This window comes from Larus michahellis, chromosome 24, assembly GCF_964199755.1.
Source record: "Larus michahellis chromosome 24, bLarMic1.1, whole genome shotgun sequence".
Lineage (NCBI taxonomy): Eukaryota > Metazoa > Chordata > Aves > Charadriiformes > Laridae > Larus > Larus michahellis.
Window position 1 is genome coordinate 1,420,130 of NC_133919.1, and position 21,579 is coordinate 1,441,708.

The 21,579-nt window shown below is 59.2% G+C and overlaps 4 protein-coding genes across 6 annotated transcripts; 2 read left to right on the forward strand and 2 right to left on the reverse strand.

Annotated features, from left to right (window-relative positions):
• Positions 1 to 332: 332 nt before the first annotated feature.
• Positions 333 to 9,387, reverse strand: CHTOP (chromatin target of PRMT1). 2 transcript variants are annotated; one of them, XM_074566324.1, is made up of 6 exons: positions 9,162 to 9,387; positions 7,843 to 7,924; positions 6,201 to 6,354; positions 3,090 to 3,276; positions 2,826 to 2,963; positions 333 to 1,441 (listed from the first exon to the last, which is right to left on the reverse strand). In XM_074566324.1, exons 2-6 carry the CDS (start codon positions 7,905 to 7,907, stop codon positions 1,239 to 1,241), a joined length of 747 nt encoding a protein of 248 aa, XP_074422425.1. In that variant the 5' UTR covers positions 7,908 to 7,924; positions 9,162 to 9,387; the 3' UTR covers positions 333 to 1,238. The 2 variants fall into 2 exon arrangements, with proteins under 2 accessions (XP_074422425.1, XP_074422426.1); XM_074566325.1 differs by having other exon boundaries at positions 3,090 to 3,273; positions 9,162 to 9,329.
• An 891-nt stretch (positions 9,388 to 10,278) lies between these two features.
• On the reverse strand, positions 10,279 to 13,034 carry S100A1 (S100 calcium binding protein A1). Its single transcript, XM_074566371.1, has 3 exons — positions 12,881 to 13,034; positions 10,699 to 10,847; positions 10,279 to 10,573 (listed from the first exon to the last, which is right to left on the reverse strand). Exons 2-3 carry the CDS (start codon positions 10,837 to 10,839, stop codon positions 10,430 to 10,432), a joined length of 285 nt encoding a protein of 94 aa, XP_074422472.1. The 5' UTR covers positions 10,840 to 10,847; positions 12,881 to 13,034; the 3' UTR covers positions 10,279 to 10,429.
• A 2,070-nt stretch (positions 13,035 to 15,104) lies between these two features.
• Positions 15,105 to 16,439, forward strand: S100A13 (S100 calcium binding protein A13). The gene is made up of 3 exons (XM_074566328.1): positions 15,105 to 15,456; positions 15,822 to 16,004; positions 16,179 to 16,439. The coding sequence occupies exons 2-3, from the start codon at positions 15,852 to 15,854 to the stop codon at positions 16,311 to 16,313; spliced, it is 288 nt and encodes a 95-aa protein (XP_074422429.1). The 5' UTR covers positions 15,105 to 15,456; positions 15,822 to 15,851; the 3' UTR covers positions 16,314 to 16,439.
• Positions 16,396 to 19,926, forward strand: S100A14 (S100 calcium binding protein A14). 2 transcript variants are annotated; one of them, XM_074566327.1, is made up of 4 exons: positions 16,943 to 17,076; positions 17,359 to 17,467; positions 18,767 to 18,913; positions 19,008 to 19,926. In XM_074566327.1, the coding sequence occupies exons 2-4, from the start codon at positions 17,435 to 17,437 to the stop codon at positions 19,125 to 19,127; spliced, it is 300 nt and encodes a 99-aa protein (XP_074422428.1). In that variant the 5' UTR covers positions 16,943 to 17,076; positions 17,359 to 17,434; the 3' UTR covers positions 19,128 to 19,926. The 2 variants fall into 2 exon arrangements, with proteins under 2 accessions (XP_074422427.1, XP_074422428.1); XM_074566326.1 differs by having other exon boundaries at positions 16,396 to 17,467.
• Positions 19,927 to 21,579: the final 1,653 nt, after the last annotated feature.

Here is a 21,579-nt window from a genome sequence, read left to right on the forward strand (position 1 = left end):
ATTTCCCAGGGGGAAAAAAAAAAATAAAAATCCCCTCACCCATTTCCCAGGGAAAAAAACACCCAAACATTTAACCAAGGGGAAAAAAAAAAAAAAAAAGAAAAGAAAATTCATGTGTGAAAATACCCCAAACCAACCCATTTTCTGGGTAAAAAGAAACAAACCAAACACTTCCCCCAGGGAAAAAAAAAACAACCCAGGACATTTTCTGAGGGGGAAAAAAACCTCCCAGGGAAAAAAACCGCACCCCATTTCCCGGAAAAAAAAATCCCACCCAGTGTCTATTTCCAACAAAAAATAAATAAAAAAAAAAACATCCAGAGCCCACACTGCTTTTGTCATTACTTCTCCTTTGTTACACCAAACCAGAAAGACGAGATTCCACTGAAAGTTTCACAGAGCGGCAGAACTTCAAAACAGGAGGAAAATGGGGGGGGGGGGGGGGGGGGGGAACAGGGCCCTGTCCCCGAGCCGGGGGCAAGTGCCGGTGGCCGGTCCCACGCCATTTTGGGCTACACCGACGGGGAATGAGGTGATTTTTGGACCCCGGTTTGTTTTTTTTTTTTACCATACTGTAATTTCGTCTTTCCTGCTGCCCATTCCGGTCAATAAACCCATTTTCCAGCAGATATGGAAAGCGCTGGTGCCACCCCCCCCCCCCCCGAAAACGCGACAGCAAAGAAATTCCAATTTTTAAGCTAAAAACCAAACCAACGGAGAAAGTTTTCAACCTGGGAAGTGCTCTGCAAAACGAGTTTTGGGGCAAAACAAGGAGATTTAACACCACCTAAACCCGGCTGGATTTTCCGCCCTGCTGGGAGGGGCTGACTTTTGGATTCAGGTGGGTTAAATTGAACCCCGGGCGTGAATCTGGCCCGTGGGTGACGCCTGGGGACAGAGTCAATGCCAAAAATAGGATTACGAGGCACAAAACCGCGATGCCAGCACGGATTCACCGCACCAGCTCTGTCAATGTTTGTCTGGAGTATTTTCGGGAAAGCAACAAAGACATATAAAAAAAACCAACAATCCAAAAAACAAAACAAAAATAAAAGGGGTTTCATACAACGGTATCAAAACGGTAAAGGAACACAATAAAGGCTGATCTCTCTCGGCAGAACGGGGTTCGCTCCCGGTTCCTGCGGGTCCTTCCAAGCGTGGATCAGGGTTTCCGTGTTTTAGCTGCTGGGCACCGCCACCGCGCACTGACCGCGGCCAAGAGTCTCTGGGCGCCACCTTCAGTCGTTGGTCTCCGGGTCTGTCTGGGCCATGTAAGCGTCCAGCTCCGCATCCAGGTGTCCCTTCGTTTTGGACATGTAGGCATCCAACTGGTTGTCCAGCTGCTCCTTGGTCAAGGCGGGACGTGCCGATCCTCTTCCTCGGCCTCGACCTCTGCCGCGGCCTCCGAAGCCCCCTCGTCCCCGGCCCGCCATGCCGCGACCTTGCAGGGAGACAAGATGGGGGTTACGCACGCTCCGCCAGACCCCGAGGCTGCATCCCTCAGCCTTTCCCCAGCACAGAGATGCTCCAGGCCCCTGAGCACCTCCGTAGCCTCCAGCAGACTCTCTCCTTGTCTTTCTGGAACCGGGGAGCCCAGAACTGGCCCCAGTGCTCCAGCTGTGGCCTTGGCAGGGCAGAGGATGACCTCCCTCCACCTGCTGGCCACACTCTTTTTGGTGTGCCACGCCAGAGCAGCTCTCCAAGCCGCTGCTCCTTCCGTCCAGAAGCCCAGACGGGCATTTGATCTCAGCTCCGGCTCCCATCTCCCCTGCTCGCGTCCCAGGCCCACCGACATGTTCCCTATGCCTCTCCCGAGACAGATCCCATCCCTGGAGAGGTTCAAGGCCAGGCTGGACGAGGCTTGGAGCAACCTGGGCTGGTGGGAGGTGTCCCTGCCCAGGGCAGGGGGTGGGAGGGGTTGATCTTTAAGGTCCCTCACAACCCAAACCATTCCATGATTCTATGATCCTGTGCACCTCTGGACAGGCTGAAGCTTTTGGCTTTTACATTACAAGCAGATTTTTCCCTATGCTGGGAGGTTCTCATGCGCCAGAAGGAGGATACCCAAGAGCCCCCATGGATCGGACCGGGGTGTCTGTCAGAATGAGCTAAAGGCACAGGCTGACGCCGTTGGAGACAGGCAGCGTCCCGGAAAGAGTCTGCTCTGACTCCCACAAACCCCAGGCCACTCCCCAAATAGCTGGAGCAGGCATCTGGCTGATGTTCTAACCCAACATCTGGCTGAAACATCAACAACCCCTCCGCCAGCAGCCGGCTCCTGCACTTCCTCTGGCACTCCTGCTTTACCGCTTCTCTCATCTGTTGTTGAAAAGAAGAGAGTTCATTTACCCCAGAGCTGATTCACTTTCAGATGTTGCATTTAAGTTTATTTTGCAGGGATTTAGGCTTTCTGTTCTGTTAAATCTTTCCCCTCACTAATTATTTTAAGAGTCTCTTGGTTTACACGGGCTCTGCGTCATTTTCTTTCTAAGTGCGAGGAGACAGCACAGTCTTCCTCAATACGCTGAAGATTAACTTGGTGCCTTGACCACTATTGCAAGCGACACCAGCCAGGAGGGGACAACTTCGCTGAGAGTCCCTAAATCCCCTCTAGCAACACTGACAGCATCAGAGTTCTTGTTGCAGCCAAATATTTCGGGAACAAAAGCCTTAATTGAGCAGTACGCTGTACGCCGATTAATGAATTGAGGGGTTTTGGGGCCACACACAATCCCACAAGCCAGCCTTAAACAGGAAAAAGAATTAAAGCTTATTTCTACGTCTTCAGCAGCAATGTGTCGCTCCTGAAGTCTGCCTGCACTGACCTCTGCCACCAAGTCCCCCGCGGCCCATGGCGCCTCTGCCCAGTCCACCTCTTCCAGGGCCACCACGGCCCCTGATGCCCCCTCTCCTCAGCCCCATCCTGGGGGATATCCCTCGTCCTCCACGAAGCAGGCTCTGACCTGCAAGAAAGGGAGTTCAAAACAGAAAGAAACTATAAGTTTTCAGGATCAAGCAACAGAATCGGAGTCCTGCTGTCAAAGAGACGGCGTTATTGATCTAGAAGCAACTCCAGTTCAGCCACTGACCTCGGAGCGGGACTCCTCCTCTCAGCAGAGCTCTTGCTCCCCGGCCACCACGCATGGCTCCTCGTGGCAAGCCCCTCTGCCCCATGGCCAGTCCTCTTCCTCCCATGGCTCCGCGAGCAAGGGGGCCCGCTGGCCGGCCCAGTCGTGCCTGGATGTTACTCTTACCCAGGCGTTGCTTTAAGCTCTTCTGGAACAGAAGATATTTTAAGAAAGAAGAAAAGTCATGCAGCAATCGTGCACTTGCAACGCAAACAGCAATCGCCTATCAATAGGAGTGGTGTGTTGGTTTGGGTTTGTTTTTTTTTTTTTAAAAACAAACTAGAGGGTCACTAGCTCTCTGCAATATTTAATCAAGCTTCAAAGGAAGACAATCAAATCTGCTCTGGGAGGGATAGTTTGTGAAGGTCAAACAGAGAACAAAGACCTTTCCTGGAAGCAAGTGTTCGTACAGAGATGAGAAAGTTTGCCGATTTGGAAGGAAATATTTTTTTCTCCTTTTTTAGTAGTGCTGCTCAGTCCAAATCAGAGCAGCCACTTAATCCACAAGGCAGCACTAATCCTTTCTGCTGGAAGGTGACAGTCCAAGCAAATCCCTGAGACAGAAAGCAATGACCCCTGCAGTGGCACAAGCCTAACCCACCTCCACAAGTGACATCTGTGCAGCCACACGCCATGGGTACTGCTCCCGGTGGCCCACTGCCCCATCCTGGCTAGCCCTCCACGCAGGCTAAGGCAACGGCTAGGAAAAGCATGGACTTTTCCATCTAGGCAACAAAAACTATAGTGAAGAAACTCACGGAAGAAATTGTTAACACCCACTGGTACCAGTTTGGTCTCCACAGAGCAGGTGGAGCTTCTGTAGCACCACTGAACCCTATGAGGAGCCAAGAAGCAACAGTGGGAACTGTCACGCTTACCTCCAGAACAAGAGCTCTCAGCACTAAGAGGCTAAAGCGACGAAGCAGCCATAAAGGTTGTATTTTACTACAGGTTCCAAGAGCTGCTTGAAATTATTGCTTGTCTATTGACCTGAGGCAGCTGAATCACTTCCTCTAAAATCAGTCTCTTCCGTCACTGTAGTAAGATTTTAAGTTTTATTGCCTAATTTAGACAGTCATTAATTTTTCCAACAACCGTAGCAGCCTAAAATGTTATCCTCTCTTTTTTGCCCAGCCTCGCTGGCAGAAAGGAATGAGAGAGCACATGTATGTTCCCTATCCAATTACTCATTTATGTCACTTACCACTAGAGTTTAACAGAAGCTGCTGGACTTTGCACTGAAACAGCCTAAAAGCGCTCACCCATCTGCTCTACCTCAGAGCAGCAGCACCTCAGTCTGCTCCAGCTACTGAGCAAACGCAGGTCTAGAACCACTGTCAGCATAAATGTTTTTACATTAAAAAAAAAAAACACAGCAGGTTTACATAAACACTTGTGCACTCAGATGCAGAAGGTACAAAACACAAAGCCAGGAATCTAGCCCAGGCAGTGCTCGGCAGGAGTTCAGAGAAGTCCTTTCGGAAGCACAGAGGATGCGTCACAGGGCTTACCCGCTCCCCCAGCACTTCTGGGCACGGCACAGCCAGAGGGACCAGAAAAGCTCCTGGCGATACCAAGCACAGTATTTGGGCAAATCCAATCACCACCCCAACTTCCAATCTTTGAAGAGCAACCCAACATAGCCACGTTTCCAAATGCCCCTACAACGCCCTTCTGTGGCCCTCCCTTGCCACATTCAATTCCAGGAGACCAAAAAAGTACACCTTTGCCCATAAAAACATAAAAATCAAATGGGTTTTAAGAGCTAAGCTAAAAACCTGGTTCTTCCCTGTTCCTCTGCAGCACCTCAATTCATCAAGCAGAAACTTCATGCTTTCAATCCAGTTTCACTTACCACTTGTGAAATTCTTAAACTTTTCAAACTATTCTTTAAAAAAAAAAAAAAAAACAAAACAGAAAATAATTCAGAGTACCATTCCCAGGGCTTTTGTTTACAAGCTCTGTAAGGCCTACTGGCACCACAGTCTGTTTTTTCAACAGAAGCCTCAAGAGATCTTGAAAAGCAGCTGCATTCCTCTTTCTCAGCAAGCGAGCCCTGAGCGTCAGCATGTGTGGCAGGTTTAAGTATTCCAGCTATTTGGTGAAGCAGCTCAGCTAAGAAATTTCCAGGGCTTTCTCCTCATGTGTGAGGGAACGTAGAGAATTACATTTAACTACTTCTGTAGTCGAATCATGCAGTGCCGCTGTTTGAACTCACCACCCCAGAGGTTTCAATTCGTGCCTTACACACACATTTTAAGCCCATCTTACCAGCCTTCCCATTTAAACATACGCTTTAAAACTTGCAAAAAGCCCTAGAGTCTGACAGCCAGCAGGCCCTAGACAAACATCGCTCTCCTGTATGTTATTTAGGTTTCTCTTGCAGCGAGATTTTGCCCTCTGCCCCTTCCGTAAGTCCAGAGTTATAAACACACTCGCTCACAGCAGAGAAATCAAAATCTAGCGTGTCTGCTCAGGTCTTCTGTGCTACCAACGGAAGGCAATTTGAGGAACACACCGTAATCTCTAATACTCAGCACTGAAATGTGGAACGATAAAGACTCTTTATATAAAAAGAATGAAAGAATGCAACGCCATGCCTTAAATCCAGGCCCACAATCTAGCATTTGCAACCAAGCAAAAAAAAAAAAAAAAAAAAAAATCAGTTTGTTCATCTGTTCCTCACAGCCAGCTGCTATCAAGGGAGGGCACCAAGGGAGGCTGGAGTTGGGGAAGGGAGCAACCAGCCCCAACTGGGCAGCCAGTACTGGAAACAAGTGTAACTGCAGCTAGATTGCGAGATGAAGCACTCAGCAGATCCAGAAACCCAGAATGAGAACATTTCTCTGAAAAAATAGAGAGGAGATATGAACAGCCAGCACAAACCCCTCCCCAACTCAATAATATTAACCAGGTAAGTTACAAAGCCATTACTTATCTGAAGTAAATGGTGGAATTTTCCGCAAGTCCCTCATTTTTAACTTTCAGGAGCATTTTTCAAAAACCACCGTATCCTGAAAAGCCGGTGACAGGCATCAACGGGCTGCCCCAGAAAATGCCACTTTCTCTCACCTGTTTAAGCTTCAAAGCAGCCTGGACAGAAGGTCTATTCTCCATCTGCTGGGCCAGTCTTCTGTTTCTGGCACTGGCTAGCTGCTGCTGCTGCTGCATGGTAGCCCGAATATTCACTGGCATCGGCTGTTTGTTCTTCAGCATGTTAGTAAAGCTTCAAGGTCGAATAAAATGGGTGTTTAAATAAAGCTTTATTACATACATTTATTGGCATTTCATGGTTCTCAAGATTGGATCTCCAGATCCCATGAACCTTATGTAAAGAGTGGTACTTAGGTCACGTCATATGCGATTACGTATTCCTTGTTTTCCACAAGTGTGCAAGAAACTGGAAACTCAGAAATGATGTCGTATATTAATTCAGAAGTGATAAAGCTTTAGGTTACTGATTTTAGAAATGGCAGAAGGAATGAAAACAAGCAATAAGCAGAGATGATCATGACAGATGGGAGAGGACACCACAGAAACAGAAAAGCAAACCGAGATCTGACTGCAAAATCCAAATAAGCCCTCTACAATCTGAGAAAACTGTTTAAAAACCTCAATGCTGACAGGGCAGCTCTCCAAAAGACCCAAGAACAGACCGCTGTGCCTCTGGTGCACCACAGAACCAGTGCTGTAAGAAATGCCACCACTCAAGTGCGCTCACTTACAAAAACAGTTCACTCGGCAATTTCTTTGGTGCACAGACACTCTTCTGTCTTTAAAAGCTACGTAGGAGCAGAACATACAGCGTGATGGTACGCCTCCTTAGCGGCAACCCATCTACTGTGTGCTGGGAGCTACACGGGACTGCAAAAGAAAACACTTAGAGATGAGGAATATGGACTGACCAAGATGGAACAGGCCAGCAAGCCTCCCCTGCACTGCACCTCCTCACTCATCTTCCCCGGGGTGAGCTCTGAGCACCTGTTCAGGCTGCATCTCACCACAGCACTTGCCAGAGCAGGAACTGCAGGCAAATGGCTCCCTTTATCCCTGGTTCAATGAGACTAACATCATTAATCCAAGACCAATTAGTAAGAAAGTGAAACATAACTGCAGCATCACTGTTAGTTGTCACTGCAGAACCACAAAAGCTCAATGGCATGGAAAAAAACAGAAGAATACTCAACGGAAGAAATAAAGAAATCAAGAAAAGAGAGAGATGGAGATGAAGCAAAGCATTTGCCTCTTACAAGGCCCAAAACATTGTTAAAGGGCCTTTGGGCTTGTTCAGTGGCCTGCTGCATGCCTCTTACAGGCCAGACCACATGCACGTGTGTCCGCCTCGGACAAAGCAGCAGGCCTGCTGCAGCTTAGGTAACATGCTACCGTGCTGCAGTGTCAACTATATAAATGTAAAAACATGTGGAAGAAAAAGGGAGGGTGTGAGGTTTCTCTCTTTTGTTATAACACATCCCACCATATTTACATGTTGAATAGTTTAATATTAACTGCTATGGATAAATTTCTCCACAACACTTGCCCTTTTAACCTTGCGTACCACATCTGTTGCAGTTTAAGACAGAGGCGCATAGCCATCTGCTTGTTTTAGTGAGGTTAAAAGAGGGCAGAAACCACGTTGGGTTTTGGACACCAGACAGTGATAATTAAGTAAAAAAAATTTCTTATGAGCTGAAGCTGCTGTTGGCTTCCTCACCGCTCGTTCAGAGACATCTTGGTGGTGCTCTTTAGCACAACCTTCGGTGCTGACTGTGCAGCCATCTTCAGATCAAGAGAATCTGCAAAACACAAGAACCAGATTTAACAAACAGCATGGAGATCTTGCGCTGACTGGACTGAACATTGTAAAAATCTGCATTCCGGCTCCTTTGGTGGAAAGCATCAAGAACAGGGCATTTAATGAGTATTTTATCAACGCATTTTTAATAAGACTTCTAGGCCACTGCCATGATACAGCAGGTTTAATAAATCAGCAAGTTACGCTAACTCACCCTTACTAAGAAGTCATCTTTTTAGAAAGGGAAAATTTTACCACTGACAGGAGCAATGCTGCAAAAACAGTCCATCAGAAAAGACGGCACCCAAATATCTTGTTCAGTACAGCACCTAGGGACACTGCCACACTTCCTCAGCTTTTACTATCAACAAGATGGAAACCCCGATTTGTTTTAAACAGACACATACCATACACCTGGCAATAAAATTTCGATGTTACTCTACAGAAGAAGTACTTCAAAAATATCAAGGTTCTGTCCTCCCACTATGATTGCCACCACCTGCACAGACATAAACTGCAGTCACTTGGGATTTTTCACATCTAACACTCTGGTAGGCTGCTCACCCGCAGTCCTAATGCGGTTCTCTAACACGAGAGCCTGCCACATACCTCAGGAAAGCAGCAAAGGGATTTAAACTCAGCTGTTCCTGATCTCTCCAGCACAGCTCAAGCCCGAGTGCTTTGGCAGTCATGAATACTACTGAAATGCGCTAAGCTCAAACCCCCTAACTATGCAGATCGATTTAGCGCTTTTTAAAAATATATAACTAGTATCAAATTTAATGCTTAGATGACTGACGAAAACTGCTCGCCCTCAAAACACCTTAACAAAATGCTTCCTTCACAATGTTTTACAGTCCGTCAGCCAGAAATTGAGCCAACAGGCAGCCGCACCCCATTTTTTTTTTTTAACTGAAAACGTTGTTAAAAAGCATTTTTCCTGAACAACGACCGCAAAGGAAACCCCGCTTCTATCAGCCCGCCCCGGCACTGCCGACAGAGGAAGGAAGCCGAGGCCTGGCCTAGGCCGTCGATCCAGCCGCCTCCGGCAGCTGCCCTACAAGAAGCGGGGGAGAAGACCCGGCCACGGGCAAAACCGGCACTTTTCCCCCTTTAAAGGGAGAAGATCAGCCCCCTCCGGCCGCCTGAGGGGACCCTGAGGGGACCCCCCAGCCTCCCTCACGGAGCCTCCCTCCCTCAGCATCCCCCCACCGCGGGCAGAGCCACCCGCTCCTCACCGAAGCAGACGGTCGCCAGGTCTCCGGTGGGGCTGCCCGACGGGTGGCGCGGGGTGTAGGGCTGACTCCGGCGCCCTCCGCCCGCTCCCCGCCGCGCTCAAATGGCCGCGACAAAATGGCGGCAGCGCCCGCAGACACCCTCCCTCCGCCCACCGCGCCGAGCCGACCAAAATGGCGGTAGCGACGCGCAGGCGCACAGCCCCTCACGTCACCACGCCCCCCTCCTATTGGGCGGAGCGACGCCGACGCAGGGGCCGCCCCCTCGGCTATTGGTACCCCGGGGCAGGGCGGGCGGGACCAGGCGTTGGGTGGGGGGCGGGGTTGGGGCTCCCTCAGGCGAGAGGTGGCGGCGGGGGCGCCGCGGCCTGGCCGGGTTCCAGCGGGGTCGGTGCCTGGTGCCCGGTGCCCCCCGCCGGGGCCGATCCCGCGGGGCCTGGCCTGGTTGGAGGTGTCGAAGGTCTGAGGAGGCCTCACGGGGTCCGCGGGCCCCCCCGCCGCCCTGACTGGCCCCGCGGCCTGGCTGTCCCCGGTGTGTCCCCACTTTCTGCCGGGGCAGCCCCGGCGTGGGGCCGGAGCGGGGAGGAAGGGGGTGAGATCCCAGATCCCCCGGAGCACCCCAGCCCCGGCAGACGATGGCGCTGGCGGCCCTGCGCCGGGCCTCAGCGCGGGGGCTGCTGGCGGGCGGCCCGCTGGGGCCAGCAGATAAGAACCGGTTCCTCCGGCCCCACGGGGCGCCGTGCCCACGCCTCTGGCGGGACGGGGCGGCGAGTCCCGGCCTGTGGCCGGTCCCCCCCACCTCCGGACCCTCCTGCACCCATGCTGCACTCCTGTGTCCCGCAGCCCGACACCCCCGGTGTCCCCGGGGTCACCCGCCCCGGCCGTCCTGTGCCCTGGGGTGATGCGGAGTTGATGCCAAGCTCCGGGGCAGGGCGCGATGGAGGAGCCGGAGTAGGGTGTAGCCAGGGATGTCTCCAGGTGCTTGGGGTGACCCAAGGTGGCTCTTCCCCGTGACCCCGTGGCTCAGGGGAGGGATGGCTCCCTGGTACCCCGGGGGGGCACTAGCCGGGGAACGGGGCAGAGACCCCGACCCTGGAAATAAGAGAGCTGACAGCATGCCTCTGGCTGGGTCGGTGCCTTTATTGTGGAGCTGGATCCCAGTGGGATCCCCTGGGAGTGCTGGGGAGCAGAGGGTGAGCTGGGGGGGTGGCGGGGGGCTCTGCGTTTTGGAGACGCCGTGGCCGGCTGCAGCAGGGGGGGACCGGCCTGGGTCAGGCGTTCTCCCAGAAGAAGGTGTTGCAGGCCACGGTGAGGGCGGCCACCAGGACCACGTACTCCTGGAAGTCCACCTCCCCATCGCCGTTCTCATCCAGGTCCTGCATGATCTTCTCCACGGCACCCGTGTCCTTCTGGGTCTGTGTCGGGGGGGTGACAGGGTGAACCCTGGGGCTCGGCAGCCCACTGGGACGCTGCTGCCCCAGGGCACGGAGGGAAAGGGGGGGACCCCTGGCCCCCACGCCCCGGCATGGCCGGCCCCTACCTCCAGGAAGCAGCCCAGCTCGCTCTGCAGCAGCTCCTTCAGCTCCTTCTTGCTCAGCTTGTACTTGTCCCCCTCTTTGCCCGAGTAGTGGTGGAAGACGTTGATGAGCGTCTCCATGGCCCCTTCCAGCTGTGACGCCATGGCTCTGGCTGTGGGGAGGGACCCGGCGCGTCACGGGGGGGCAACTGCCAGCCCCTTTGCCCCTATGGGGCAGCCCCCAAATCGCAGCCACCCCCTGTCCCATCCCCTGTTGGGGAGTGTCACATGCCATGGCCTGCACGCCGAACTCTTGGCGCCGGGCAGAGACCCCCACGGGGCACCCCACTGCTCCCCAGGGCTGGATGGGGGGCTCCTGCGGGAGGGGACCCCGGCTGCCTGTCCCCGTGCAGGGCACCCATGGCACCCATGGCACTGGCGCTCACCTGAGCTCCCCGCCGCGCCGCCCGCCCGCTGCTCCGAGAGTGCCGGGCTGGGACAGCCGGCGATGTTAAATAAGCTCCAAGCCCCCTCCCTCCGGGAGGATCCGATACCGGGGCTGGACAGCCTGGCTGGCACCGCCGGGACACCCGCGCCGCCTTTGCAGGGGCCAGGATGTGGGGAGCTGGGACCCATGGCACCCTGCTCACCCCACACCGGCCCTGGGGCGACGTGGAGGAGCGTTTCCAGCCCCACAGGTGCTTAGGGGACGGTGGTGGGCAGGGGAGGGGTGGGCAGCCATGCCGAGAGTCGCTTTGGGGGGCTCCACGTCCCTCGCGTGCTAAACCTTGGGTGTCACGTCTTGCCACCCCACGGCCCTGTGGGGCAGCGGGAGGCTGGGGGGTATGGAGATGTGTGGGGTGGGCAGCAGGGCCACCCTGGGGCCGGCTCCACTTGCCAGCCCTGGGTGGGATCCCACTGTGGGCCCCGGCTCCGCTTGAGGCTGTGGTGGGTCCCCATGGCACAGCAGCGCCCGGGGTCTGACCCCGTGGCGTCACCCGCTCGGCGCCCGCCGGCATCCCCCATCTGTCAGCGCCGCGGTGCCGTGCCGGATCCGTCCCCAGCCCTCCTCCCCGGGGCTGATAAGCCGCGGCTATCCGGTGTCCTGGGCCTCTCAACGGGAGCCAGCCGGGGCCGGGGGGAGCTGGTGGGGGCTATCGGGTGACTCAGGCCCGGCCCCCCGGGGCCGCCCGCTCCCCGCGCACAGAAAGGCCTCTTGTCAAATTAAAAAAGCCCCACAATCCCGACCTGGAGGTTGCTCCAGCAACGGGCTCGGCCAAGAAACCAGATTCCCCGAGCTGGCATGGCCCATGCCGATAATCCCGGCCCCGCCGTGGCTCTCGTTACAGCCCCGCATCCGCGCAGCCGGGGCAGCGGTGTGGGGCCGAACCCACTGCGGGCCCCCTGGGGGAACTGGAGCTGTGCCGAGCCCCCAGACTCAGGCGGACACCATCATCCCCCCTTTTTGAGACCCCCCCCTCCCCTTGCAGGGGGGTTGCCGGGAGGTGCCGGTGCGGAGTCGTGGCTTTTCGCAAGAGCCGGGTGGTGCCGGGCTCTTTATCCCGGATTCCAGTCCTAATTTGGGGCTAATTATATCCTGCTCCTGCCGTTTCCAGCTCCCGCACTTCCTGTCCCCGCGGTTGGGAAATGCCATGGCTCCATGGCACCCCCACCCCCCCCGGCCTGGGGACCCCAAAACCACCCCTGGACCCCGTGCGGCCACCCCACCGCCACTGCCCTCTGCTTGGGGGGGGGGAATGGCGTGGGGGGGGCTGGAGGGTTAGGGGTAATGTGCAGGGTCTGGGAGGTCCAGGCCCTGTCCTGTGCCTGGGGCAGCTGAGGTGGCTGCAAAGAGGGTCCCTGGGTGGAGGTGGGGGTCCTGGATAGAAGTGGGGGTCCCAGAGAGGGGTTGGGGTCCTGGGTGGAAGTGGTGTTCCTGGGTGGAGGTGGGGGTCCCGGATGGAAGCGGGGGTGCCAGACAGAGGTGGGGGTCCTAGATAGAGGTGGAGGTCCCAGGCGGATGTGGGGGTCCTGGATGGAAGTGGGGGTCCCGACTGGAACCTGAGGAGCTGCTTCCCAGCAGGACACAGCTCTCATTTTTGGTGTGGGGCAGGGAGGGGGCCCTGGGGCTGCAGAGCTCCAGGAGGGGCCAGATCCGGAGCCTGGGGACAGGGGGGAAGTGGGGAGGGACCCCCGTGGCACTCACTCTGCTGCAGCCAGTGGCGGCGAAGCCCCTGTGCCCCTGTCCCCAGCACGGCTCGGCGGCGGAGCGGGGTCCGGCCGTCCCTTCTGGGGAAGCCTGGCCCACTTGGCTGCGTCGCCTGCCCAGTTGGGCAGCAGCTGCCCGTGACGGGAACAGGCATTGCTGCTTAAAAATAACCCGACCCTGGTCCACGCAGCGGGCATGGAGCCGGGACCGCCATGCCCCGGGCACCGGTGTGTCCAACCCCCCCAAGGGCTCCAGCTGCCCTTGGAGGGGCTCTGCCCCCCTCCCATTAAACCCCAGACCTCCCCGGACCTGGGGATTTGGCCAGGCGGTTCCGGAGTGGTGGGACCATATGGAGCTGGGTGCCCAAGGGCAGACCCCCACCGCTGGCGGGACACGGTGTGGGTGCTGGGGGAGTCGGCCCCGGGTGCCACAGCCCTTTGGTTGCCGGCCGTGGGGAGAGCAATGCCCAGCGTGTCCGTGCTGGCACATCCCCAGGACAAGCTCTTACCAAACCGGGAGCAGAGAGGGACATGCCAGGAGGTTTACACACATCTTGGAACAGGTTTCAGCCGCTGCGACTCCCTGTGCTCCACTTTGACCCAGCTAAACCAGTTGCTCCAGTTGCTGGTGTCGGGGCTGGGCCGATCTTGTCTCTCCATCCCATCACGGGAGGATGGAAGAGGCTTTTCCATCCTTGGGAGCTGCCGGGCAGCAGCCGTGCCAGGGCTGGGGACATCGCGATGGCACCGGGCGCACAGTTTTACAGCCTCAAATAATCGCACTCCCCTCCAACGAGCCCCAGTAGTTGCGGTGGCGTGCACGGACCACTGCCGGGCACTCAGTGACTGTCCCTGGTGGAGCCAACGCAGGTTGGGGACAACACGGGGACCAGGACACGGCAAGATGCCGACCCCCCGGGATGCAGCTGCACCCCCGCCCTGAGCTCTTGCCCCGGCACATGGTGTCCTGCCGTGCTCTGCCACCTCCCGGCGGCACCGGGGTCCCCAGGGCTGGGTCACCCCTCCCTGCCCGTGGGGACAGCCCCGAGCGGGGATCCCGGGCTCGGCCGGGAGATGCCATTTCTCCTGTCACCTGTGATTTGGCCGGATCCTGTTGCGGGGCCGCTGCTGCCTCCTCGCCCCATCCCGGCACCCCGAATTCCAGGGGCGGCGAGTCACGGGCCCGCCTGGCTCTCGGGGACGGTGATTCACCCCAAACCTGTCCCTGTCCCTGCCGAGCCTGACTCAGCCCAGCGCTTTCCCAAGAGACCGTCTCCGGCCCCTGACGTGGGGCTCGACGGAAGTCCCATCCCTGTCCCCCTCGTCACCCCGGCAAGGGGGACGGGCCGGATGGGGCTGCAGGAAGCCAATTCCTCCCCCGTGAGCTGGTGTGACGGGTGCCGGGTGGGGACCAGGCTGCCCGGTGCCGGCCGGAGCCTCCCCGTTCCCGTGGAGAGGTGGAGTGCGTGCGTCAGGGCTCAGCAGAAACTGGGCTGGTGATGGTGTCACTGTACCGGGTCCCCAAAACACTGCCAGTGGGGACGTTTTCATGGGGCCCCTGGGAACCCACTCCCATGTGTTGTCTTGGGCGGGGGCTGCTCGCCATCGTGCTCAGTGTCACACGGCTGTGGGGACACCAGGACACGGCCCCCTGTGGCGTGCAGGGATGGGGTGGCTGGCAACCTGCTCTGAGGAGAGATGGTCCCCTATGTCACCCCCATCCCACACCGCCCCCGCGTCCCCCCTGCCTCCCGCCGGGGGTTGATGGGGCTGAGGCGGGGTGCCGGGGCGAGGGATGTGGCTCGGGGGGGGGTCCCGTGGGAACGGCGGTGCCACGGCACGGCGCAGAGCTGCTCCATCTCCCGGGTGGAAACCCGCCAGGGCTGCCATGTTATAAATACACCGTGATTAAAGGGGAAGGCTCGGGCAGTACCAACCCCCTAATTAATTTGGATTAATTAATTTTCACAAAGCCCACTATTAATAGGGATGATGTCAGCAGGCGGCTGACTCACAACTCTCACTTGCTGCGGGTCGAGCCCGGCCCCGGGTCCGCAAGAGCCACTGGATGGCAGGCCGGGATGAGCCACCACGCCGGGGCATGGCAGGACGCGCGCGGGGCGCGTGTCCCTGTCTGTAGTGCCACCCTGTCCCCGCAGGGATGCGTTTGGGGGTGAGACCTGCCCCGCATGCCCAGAAAGCTGCGGGGGATGCTCGAGCCCCGCGGGATGCTCAGTCCCGGCGGGTGCTGGAGCAAACCCGCTCCATCCTCCCGTGGCCCCGTGGTCCCATCCTGCTCCCCACCGTGGCATCCCCGCGGAGGCTGGGGAAGGTTCGAGTGCTGGATTTGGTCCGTTGCCCGCACGGGGAGGGAGGAGAGGAGGAGGACGGGAGGACGGAGGGACGGCTCGGGCGGTGTCTGCCTGTGCGTCCGTCCGGTTACAGCAGGAAACCCAACACCGTGGCATTGGGGGACAAAGCGCCGCGCTCTCCCCTCCTGCGGCGCAGGGTATAAAACCTCCCCGGGGGGGGGGAAGCGACCCGCCTGCAGCTCTCTGCCCGCTGGCGAGGGGGGTAAGTAGGAGATTGCTGCCTGCAGCCCTGGCCCCACCATGGCCACCCGCTCTCCGGCGCTCGCAGGATGAGAGCAGCGCTGGGGGACCCCCACCATGCCCCCATCCCTTTCCTGATGTCCCCTCCCACCCCCATCCTGGCTGCCATTTGTTGCCGAATGGCAGCGGCATCACCAAAAGGCTCTGCCCTCCCCCGTCTGAAGCCGTGGGTCTCCGGGGAGCCGAGGGGCAACCCCCAGTGCTGAGCTGAGACCCTGCAGACTCACTGCGCCCCAGGCTGGGGAAGGGGAGAGGTCCCTTTTCCCGGAATCGCCTCGCTGGGACGTCCCTCCACCTCCCACCCTCTCTCGGCTCCTCTCCCTGCAGCCCCCGGGGCCACTGCCGTACCCTAGCCCCATGGCCACGGGCGAGCTGACTGAGCTGGAGACAGCCATCGAGAAGATCGTCACTGTCTTCTTCACCTACGCGGGGAAGGAGGGCAAGAAGGGCACACTGACGGCTGGCGAGTTCAAGGAGCTGGTCCAGCTCCAGCTGCCCAACCTGATGAAGGTGAGGCGAGCGCATGTGGGGCCGCGGTGTCCCCCCGATCTTGGGGGGCTGCTCCTGGTACCCGGGGATTTGCAAAAGGGATCGAGCAGCAGCTCCCCCTCCCCCCCCGCCATCCCCATCCCGCTCGCTGGGGTCCGGGATGTGGCTGAGCCCCCCTCTCTGTCCCCCCCGCAGGATGTCCCCTCCCTGGAGGAGAAGATGAGCGAGCTGGACGTCAACAACGACGAGGAGCTGAAGTTCGGGGAGTACTGGCGGCTCATCGGGGAGCTGGCAAAGGCCGTGCGGCGGGAGAAAGCGGGGAAGAAGTGATGGGGGTCAGGGGGAGACTTGGCCAATGCCGAGCTAATAAAAGAGGTTTCCCTGAGCCTGAGCATCGCTCCTGTCCTTAGCTGGGGGGGAAGTCCCGATTTGGGGTGTCCATCTCCTCCGCCGCCTGGATCTGCTCGTGGCTCGGAGCTCGGGGGAACCTGGGATGGACGGGGCCATTCCCAAATCGCCCTTGTGCCCGCTCTGGCTTCCTGCTGGGCTGTGTGGCCCTGATGGGTGTCAGGGATGTGGCTGGCAGCGGGGTGGGGCTCGGAGCGTCTCCGGCAGCGATGCCGTGGTGGCCACCACCACTGGGCCATCAACGCCCATCCTCTCTGGGGACTTGGGTGACATGTAGGGGGGGACGTGCGTCTGCTGGCACAGCGTGTCCCCGGCTCAGCGCCCCTAACTGAGCTCCCATTCCCAGCGTTCAGCTCCCAAATCCCAGCACCTCTGAGAAAAGGTGGAATCCCCACCGCAGGGCAACACATCCCAGAGCTGGTGGGTGCTCAGTGCCCAGTTTGGCTGTTCCCACGCGGTGCCGGGCGGCTGTGCCGTGCTGGGCTCAGATGATGGAGCCATCCCTGTGGCCGGGAAGGAGGCGTTTCCCTGGCCCCACGCTGGCCCTGGGCCAGGCTCCGGAATGAGACGCCCTTGCACCACACCGCAGCTGGCGGCGCGCGGGGAGCTCCCACTCACACCTCCCCGCCGTATAAAACCCCGGTGCGCCGCAGCCCGCCCAGACCCAGGAGAGCCCGTGGAGCAGGTAAGTGGCCCATCCGCCACCACGGGATGGGGGGGGGGGGGCCGTGCCCAGGGGTCCTGCCACCCCTCCACATCACCCCCCCCTCCACTTTTTGCTCCCACGCTCGGCTTTGCCACGACTTGCCGCTGGGGCAGGGATGTTCCTGCCGCCGGGACGTGTCCCAGCAGCTCACCGCATCCCGGGGCTCCTTCCTCGCCCTGCACTCAGTCCTGGCTCTAAAGGAGGGGAAACTCCCCCACCACCACAATCCGAGACCTGAGCTTGGCTTTCTTCCCCCACCAGTTCCCCCAGACCTCATCGCAGAGGACAACCCTGCCGCCGCTGCCACCGAGGACCTCCGGACCCCGCGAGGAGCAGCATGGGCCAGTGCAACTGCCGCAAGAAGCGCAAGGTCCATGAGCGACGCCGTGGCACCGGGAGGGCTGGGACCCCCCCTCAGCGGGGGCGCAGGGCGCAGGGGGCACCCCGCGCCGTCCCACCCCTGGGAGCAGAGCCCCGGGCGCGGGGTGACTCAGAGCAGCACGGCCGGGCCAGCCCCATCCTGGAGCCAGGCTCCAGCCGAGGAGCTGGGGGGATATTTCAGGGTTTGGCGCAGACTTGGAGCCACTTGAAAGCTCGGGGAACCAGGCGGCTTTCTCCGGCTCCCCTGGACTCACCTTTGGGAGCTGCGCTCGCTCCTCGCAACCTCTCCAAGGATGCCCAATGGCAGAAAGTCTCCTGTTTTCCTCGGCTTTCAAACAGGGGATGCCCACCCTGCGTCCCTTTGCACCCATGGAGGATTTGGCCCCGGCTGGCTGAGCCAGGGCGCGGGGCTGAGGCTCCGAAGATGGCTGGGTTCTTCCTAATGGGCATCGCCTGCTGTGGTTTCACGGTGTTTCGTGGGGAAACCGCAGATGCTGAGTGAATCACCGTTTCCCTTCAAACGCAGCCTCGGCTAATTAGCGCCAGCGGCCGGGCGCGTGGGTCAGGCCAGTCTCGGCCCCCCACCTTGCCGGGGAAGGGGTCTGCACCCTGATGGCGGGGGGAGAAGGGCTCCTGCTGCTGCCCAGCCCCATCCCGGCAGGCGCTTGAGTTGTCCTGGGCACTGACTCATGCCGCCATCCGCCACTTGTGCAAAGGAGAGGAAGAACCAGTCCGGACGGCCGCGGCGGCCCCCGTGCGCCGTGGGTGTAGCGCCTGGAGACGCCAGGGTGGCTAAGCCCCTCTGGCCCCGGGCAGGGAGAAGCCCGGGCAAGCAGTGACAGGGGGGGTGACATGCCTGCGGGGAGGGGTTGTCGCGTCGAGACGGAGGGGGATGACAGCTCTGGGGGGTGCCGAACCAGGCAGAGCATCTATGGAGGGATGCAACGGCTGGGCGGAGGGTTCTTGCATCTGTAGGGGGGTCTCACGCCTGTGTGGTGGGGTCTCACATCTGTAGAGGGGGTCTCACATCTGTATGGTGGGGTCTCACATCTGTAGGGAGAGGTCTCACGTTGATAAGGGGGTTTATCACGTCATTGTGGAGGGGCTGAACATCTGCAGAGAGCACTGGTGCGTCTTCTCGGGGGGTGGCCTGTCTATTCAGGGGCTTGTCCTGTCCCTCTGGGGGGTGTCCTGTCCCTCTGGGGGGTGTCCCGTCCCTCTGAGGGGTGTCCTGTCCCTCCGGGGAGGTGTCCCACCGGTGCTCACCCTCTCTCCCCCTGCCGCGCAGGACTGCCAGGAGCTCACTGACGTGGAACGGGCCATCGAGACTGTCATCAACCAGTTCCACTGCTACGCGGTGAAGGGGCAGAAGGAGTACCTGACGCCCAACGAGATGCAGGAGCTGGTGGTGCAGAAGCTGCCCCACCTGGGAAAGGTGAGGGGTGGGCAGGGGGAGACAGGGTGGGCACGGGCTGCCCGTGGGACCCCACAGCCCCATCACCCCCATGCTTTTTCTGCCCCCTCTGCAGTGCGTTGGACCGCTGGAAGAGAAGATTGAATGCATGGGCAACCCTGACGAGGCCAAGCTGGAGTTCGGAGAGTACTGGGACATGATGGGGGACGCGGCCAAGGGCTGCCGGAGGAAGTAGAGGGTGGCGGGGGACGGGAAGGCGCCCGAGGCCTCAGGCTCTGCACCGAGAAGCGCGAGAGGCTGCTGGTCCTGGCGGGATGCGCCTGGGAAAACGCAGCGTTGCTCCCGCCGGGGCTCATCTCCTCCCCGTGTCCCTGGCCGGGGCGGGGGGATCCCCCTGCCCGGCTCCGTCCCTGCCCTCTCCCAGCTCTCCTTCCCATCAGGAAACCTCCCTTCCCACCCCCAGCTCCGGCCCGCGCCACGGCGGGAGGGAGGTGGCAAGGGGGTTCCTGGCCCTGGCTCCGGAGGCACCTTTCTCCGTCCTTCGCTCCAGAGCCTTTACCCCCGGGGTTGTCCCACCTCCGGTGCCCAAAACCCTCCAATTGCAGGTCCCCCAGCCCCGGAGCATCGCAGCCAGAGGGACTCGGCTCCTTTCCCCCCAAAGCCCTTGGATGTGCGGGCTTGTCCCCCGACCCTGCGCCTTGCCACCCGATGGGAACCCCTTTGTCACAGTCCTGCCTTGTGCTCCGAGCACCTTCAGGGACATCCCAGGCTCCAGCACTGATGTCCCTGTGCGTGGCCTGGGTGTATTCCCTGCACTTCCCCCGGTGCGGGAACCGTGGTGCCCCGCGCCTGCCCGGGTTTTTGGGGTGCTGTGCCGGGGTGTGCTGCCTGCACAGTGCTCCCCCGCCTGCCCCCTCGCCAGGGATGCTGGCCCCCAGCTGGCGGCTGGGCTCGGGGCTGGGACGGTGGCGGGTTGTAATTGGCTTGCATCACTTGCAACCATTTTTGTATAAATTAATAAAGGAAAACACTGGAAAAAGGAAAACTAAACCCAGCCGGGATGGGGTGACCTCATTTGTCCTTGGTGGGAGAGGGAAAGGAGCGGGGCCGGGGGGGACAGGGCTGCAGCGATGGGGGCTCTGAGCATCGCTGGGTGGTGTGGTCCCTCTCGCCCCAGCGCAGAGCACCAGGGTGCAAGGGATGTGGTGGGTGTGCGAGGGGTGCTGCAGGCATGCGAGGGATGCTGTTGTGGGCATGCAAGAGATGCTGTGGGGGTGCAAGGGATGCTGCAGATGTTCAAGGGACGCTGCAGATGTGCAAGGGATGCTGCAGGTGTGTGAGGGATGCTGTTGTGGGCACGCAGGGGATGCTGCAGATGTGCAAGGGATGCTGCGGGCATGCACGGTGCCGTGAGTGTGTGCGGGCACTGTGATGGCCATGGTGCTGCGGGTGTGTGTGTCACCACAGGTGTGCGCGGGCACTGAGGGTGCTCACGGGGCCGCCCTCATGCCCATTGCAAGGGTGGCTTGTGCTCGGTGGTCCCTACTGAGGGGACCCCACAAGCAGAGCCGGGGCTGTGTCTCCGGAGCAGGCACCCCGAGGGCTCTGTGGTGCCATGCGGCCCCGCTCTGGGCTGGAGGGAGCGCAGGGGAGACCCCGAAATCCCAGGCTCAGAAAGCCCCGGGAACCGCGAGGGCAGCAGCGAGGTCCCACCTGTGCCAGGTGAGCGGGGGATTTCTGTCTAATTACAGCAAATTGGGAAACTGTAAGTGCCACAAAGCGGTGGCTCGCTGGGATGGAACAATTAGCTCAGGCACCGAGCGCACAGAGAATGAAGAAATGGGCTTGAGAGGGTGCAGGGCACTCGCGGAGCCTGGTTGTCCCAACTTTTTTCTGCCATCCGGGCTCTGTGTCCCGGGGGAGCCTGTGGGCAGCCCCGGAGGCGCGATGGGCACCCCAAAAAGGGAGAGGGTGTGGGCACCTCAGCAGCACCTGCCTCACCTTGCGAGGAAAACAATAAATAAATAGATGAACCAAACCGAACCGAACCAAACCAAACCAAACCCCCGAGAAATATGATGAAACTGGGCTGGGGCGGCGGGTCCTCCCTGCCGCGGCGGCAGCACCGACACCGTGGCTCGGCCACAGGCCACCCTCCGTCTCCTCTCACCTTGGGGTGGATTTCACAACGAGAATGACTATTTATTGTTCCTGCCTTGGAAATAAATACATGGAAATTAAGCAGAAAGGTGTGGCGTGCATTTAATTAGAGGCAGGAAATGTGTCAAATGGTTGGGGTGATGGAGGGGAGGAAAGGGGAGCCAGGGCTCCCGGATCCTCGTCCCAGCACCGGGGCTGGGAATGTGCCGTGGGAGTGGGGACTCCTGGCTCCTCTTTCTGGTTTGGTGACCGGCTCCCCGGCGTGACGGTGCGCTGTCGGGAGGGCGGCAATTCCATCCTCCTGAGCCACCCTCCGTAAGTATCTGTTGTAACTGGAAAGCCCTCGGAGGTGGCAGGAACAGCTCAGCCCATGGCGGGGCGGTGGGTGCCCCTTGGTGAGTCAGTGAGTGCCGAGCGTGGGGACACGGCACCACGCTGATGGAAACGCCAAAATATGGATTTGTCCATGGCGAGGTGGCCACTGCGTGAAGGAGAGGTGGCCCCAGGGCACCCATCGCAGTGGTCAC

Coding starts and splice junctions, on each gene's coding strand:
- CHTOP (XM_074566324.1), bottom strand. CDS start 7,907: ATGGCTGCACAGTCAGCACCGAAGGTTGTGCTAAAGAGCACCACCAAG. Junction 6,355..7,842: donor AAGATGTCTCTGAACGAGCG/GTGAGGAAGCCA, acceptor TCGACCTTGAAG/CTTTACTAACATGCTGAAGA. Junction 3,277..6,200: donor CTGCTTTGAAGCTTAAACAG/GTGAGAGAAAGT, acceptor CTTCTGTTCCAG/AAGAGCTTAAAGCAACGCCT.
- S100A1 (XM_074566371.1), bottom strand. CDS start 10,839: ATGGCGTCACAGCTGGAAGGGGCCATGGAGACGCTCATCAACGTCTTC. Junction 10,574..10,698: donor AGCTGGGCTGCTTCCTGGAG/GTAGGGGCCGGC, acceptor CCCCCGACACAG/ACCCAGAAGGACACGGGTGC.
- S100A13 (XM_074566328.1), top strand. CDS start 15,852: ATGGCCACGGGCGAGCTGACTGAGCTGGAGACAGCCATCGAGAAGATC. Junction 16,005..16,178: donor AGCTGCCCAACCTGATGAAG/GTGAGGCGAGCG, acceptor TCCCCCCCGCAG/GATGTCCCCTCCCTGGAGGA.
- S100A14 (XM_074566326.1), top strand. CDS start 17,435: ATGGGCCAGTGCAACTGCCGCAAGAAGCGCAAG. Junction 17,468..18,766: donor ACTGCCGCAAGAAGCGCAAG/GTCCATGAGCGA, acceptor CCTGCCGCGCAG/GACTGCCAGGAGCTCACTGA. Junction 18,914..19,007: donor AGCTGCCCCACCTGGGAAAG/GTGAGGGGTGGG, acceptor CCCCCTCTGCAG/TGCGTTGGACCGCTGGAAGA.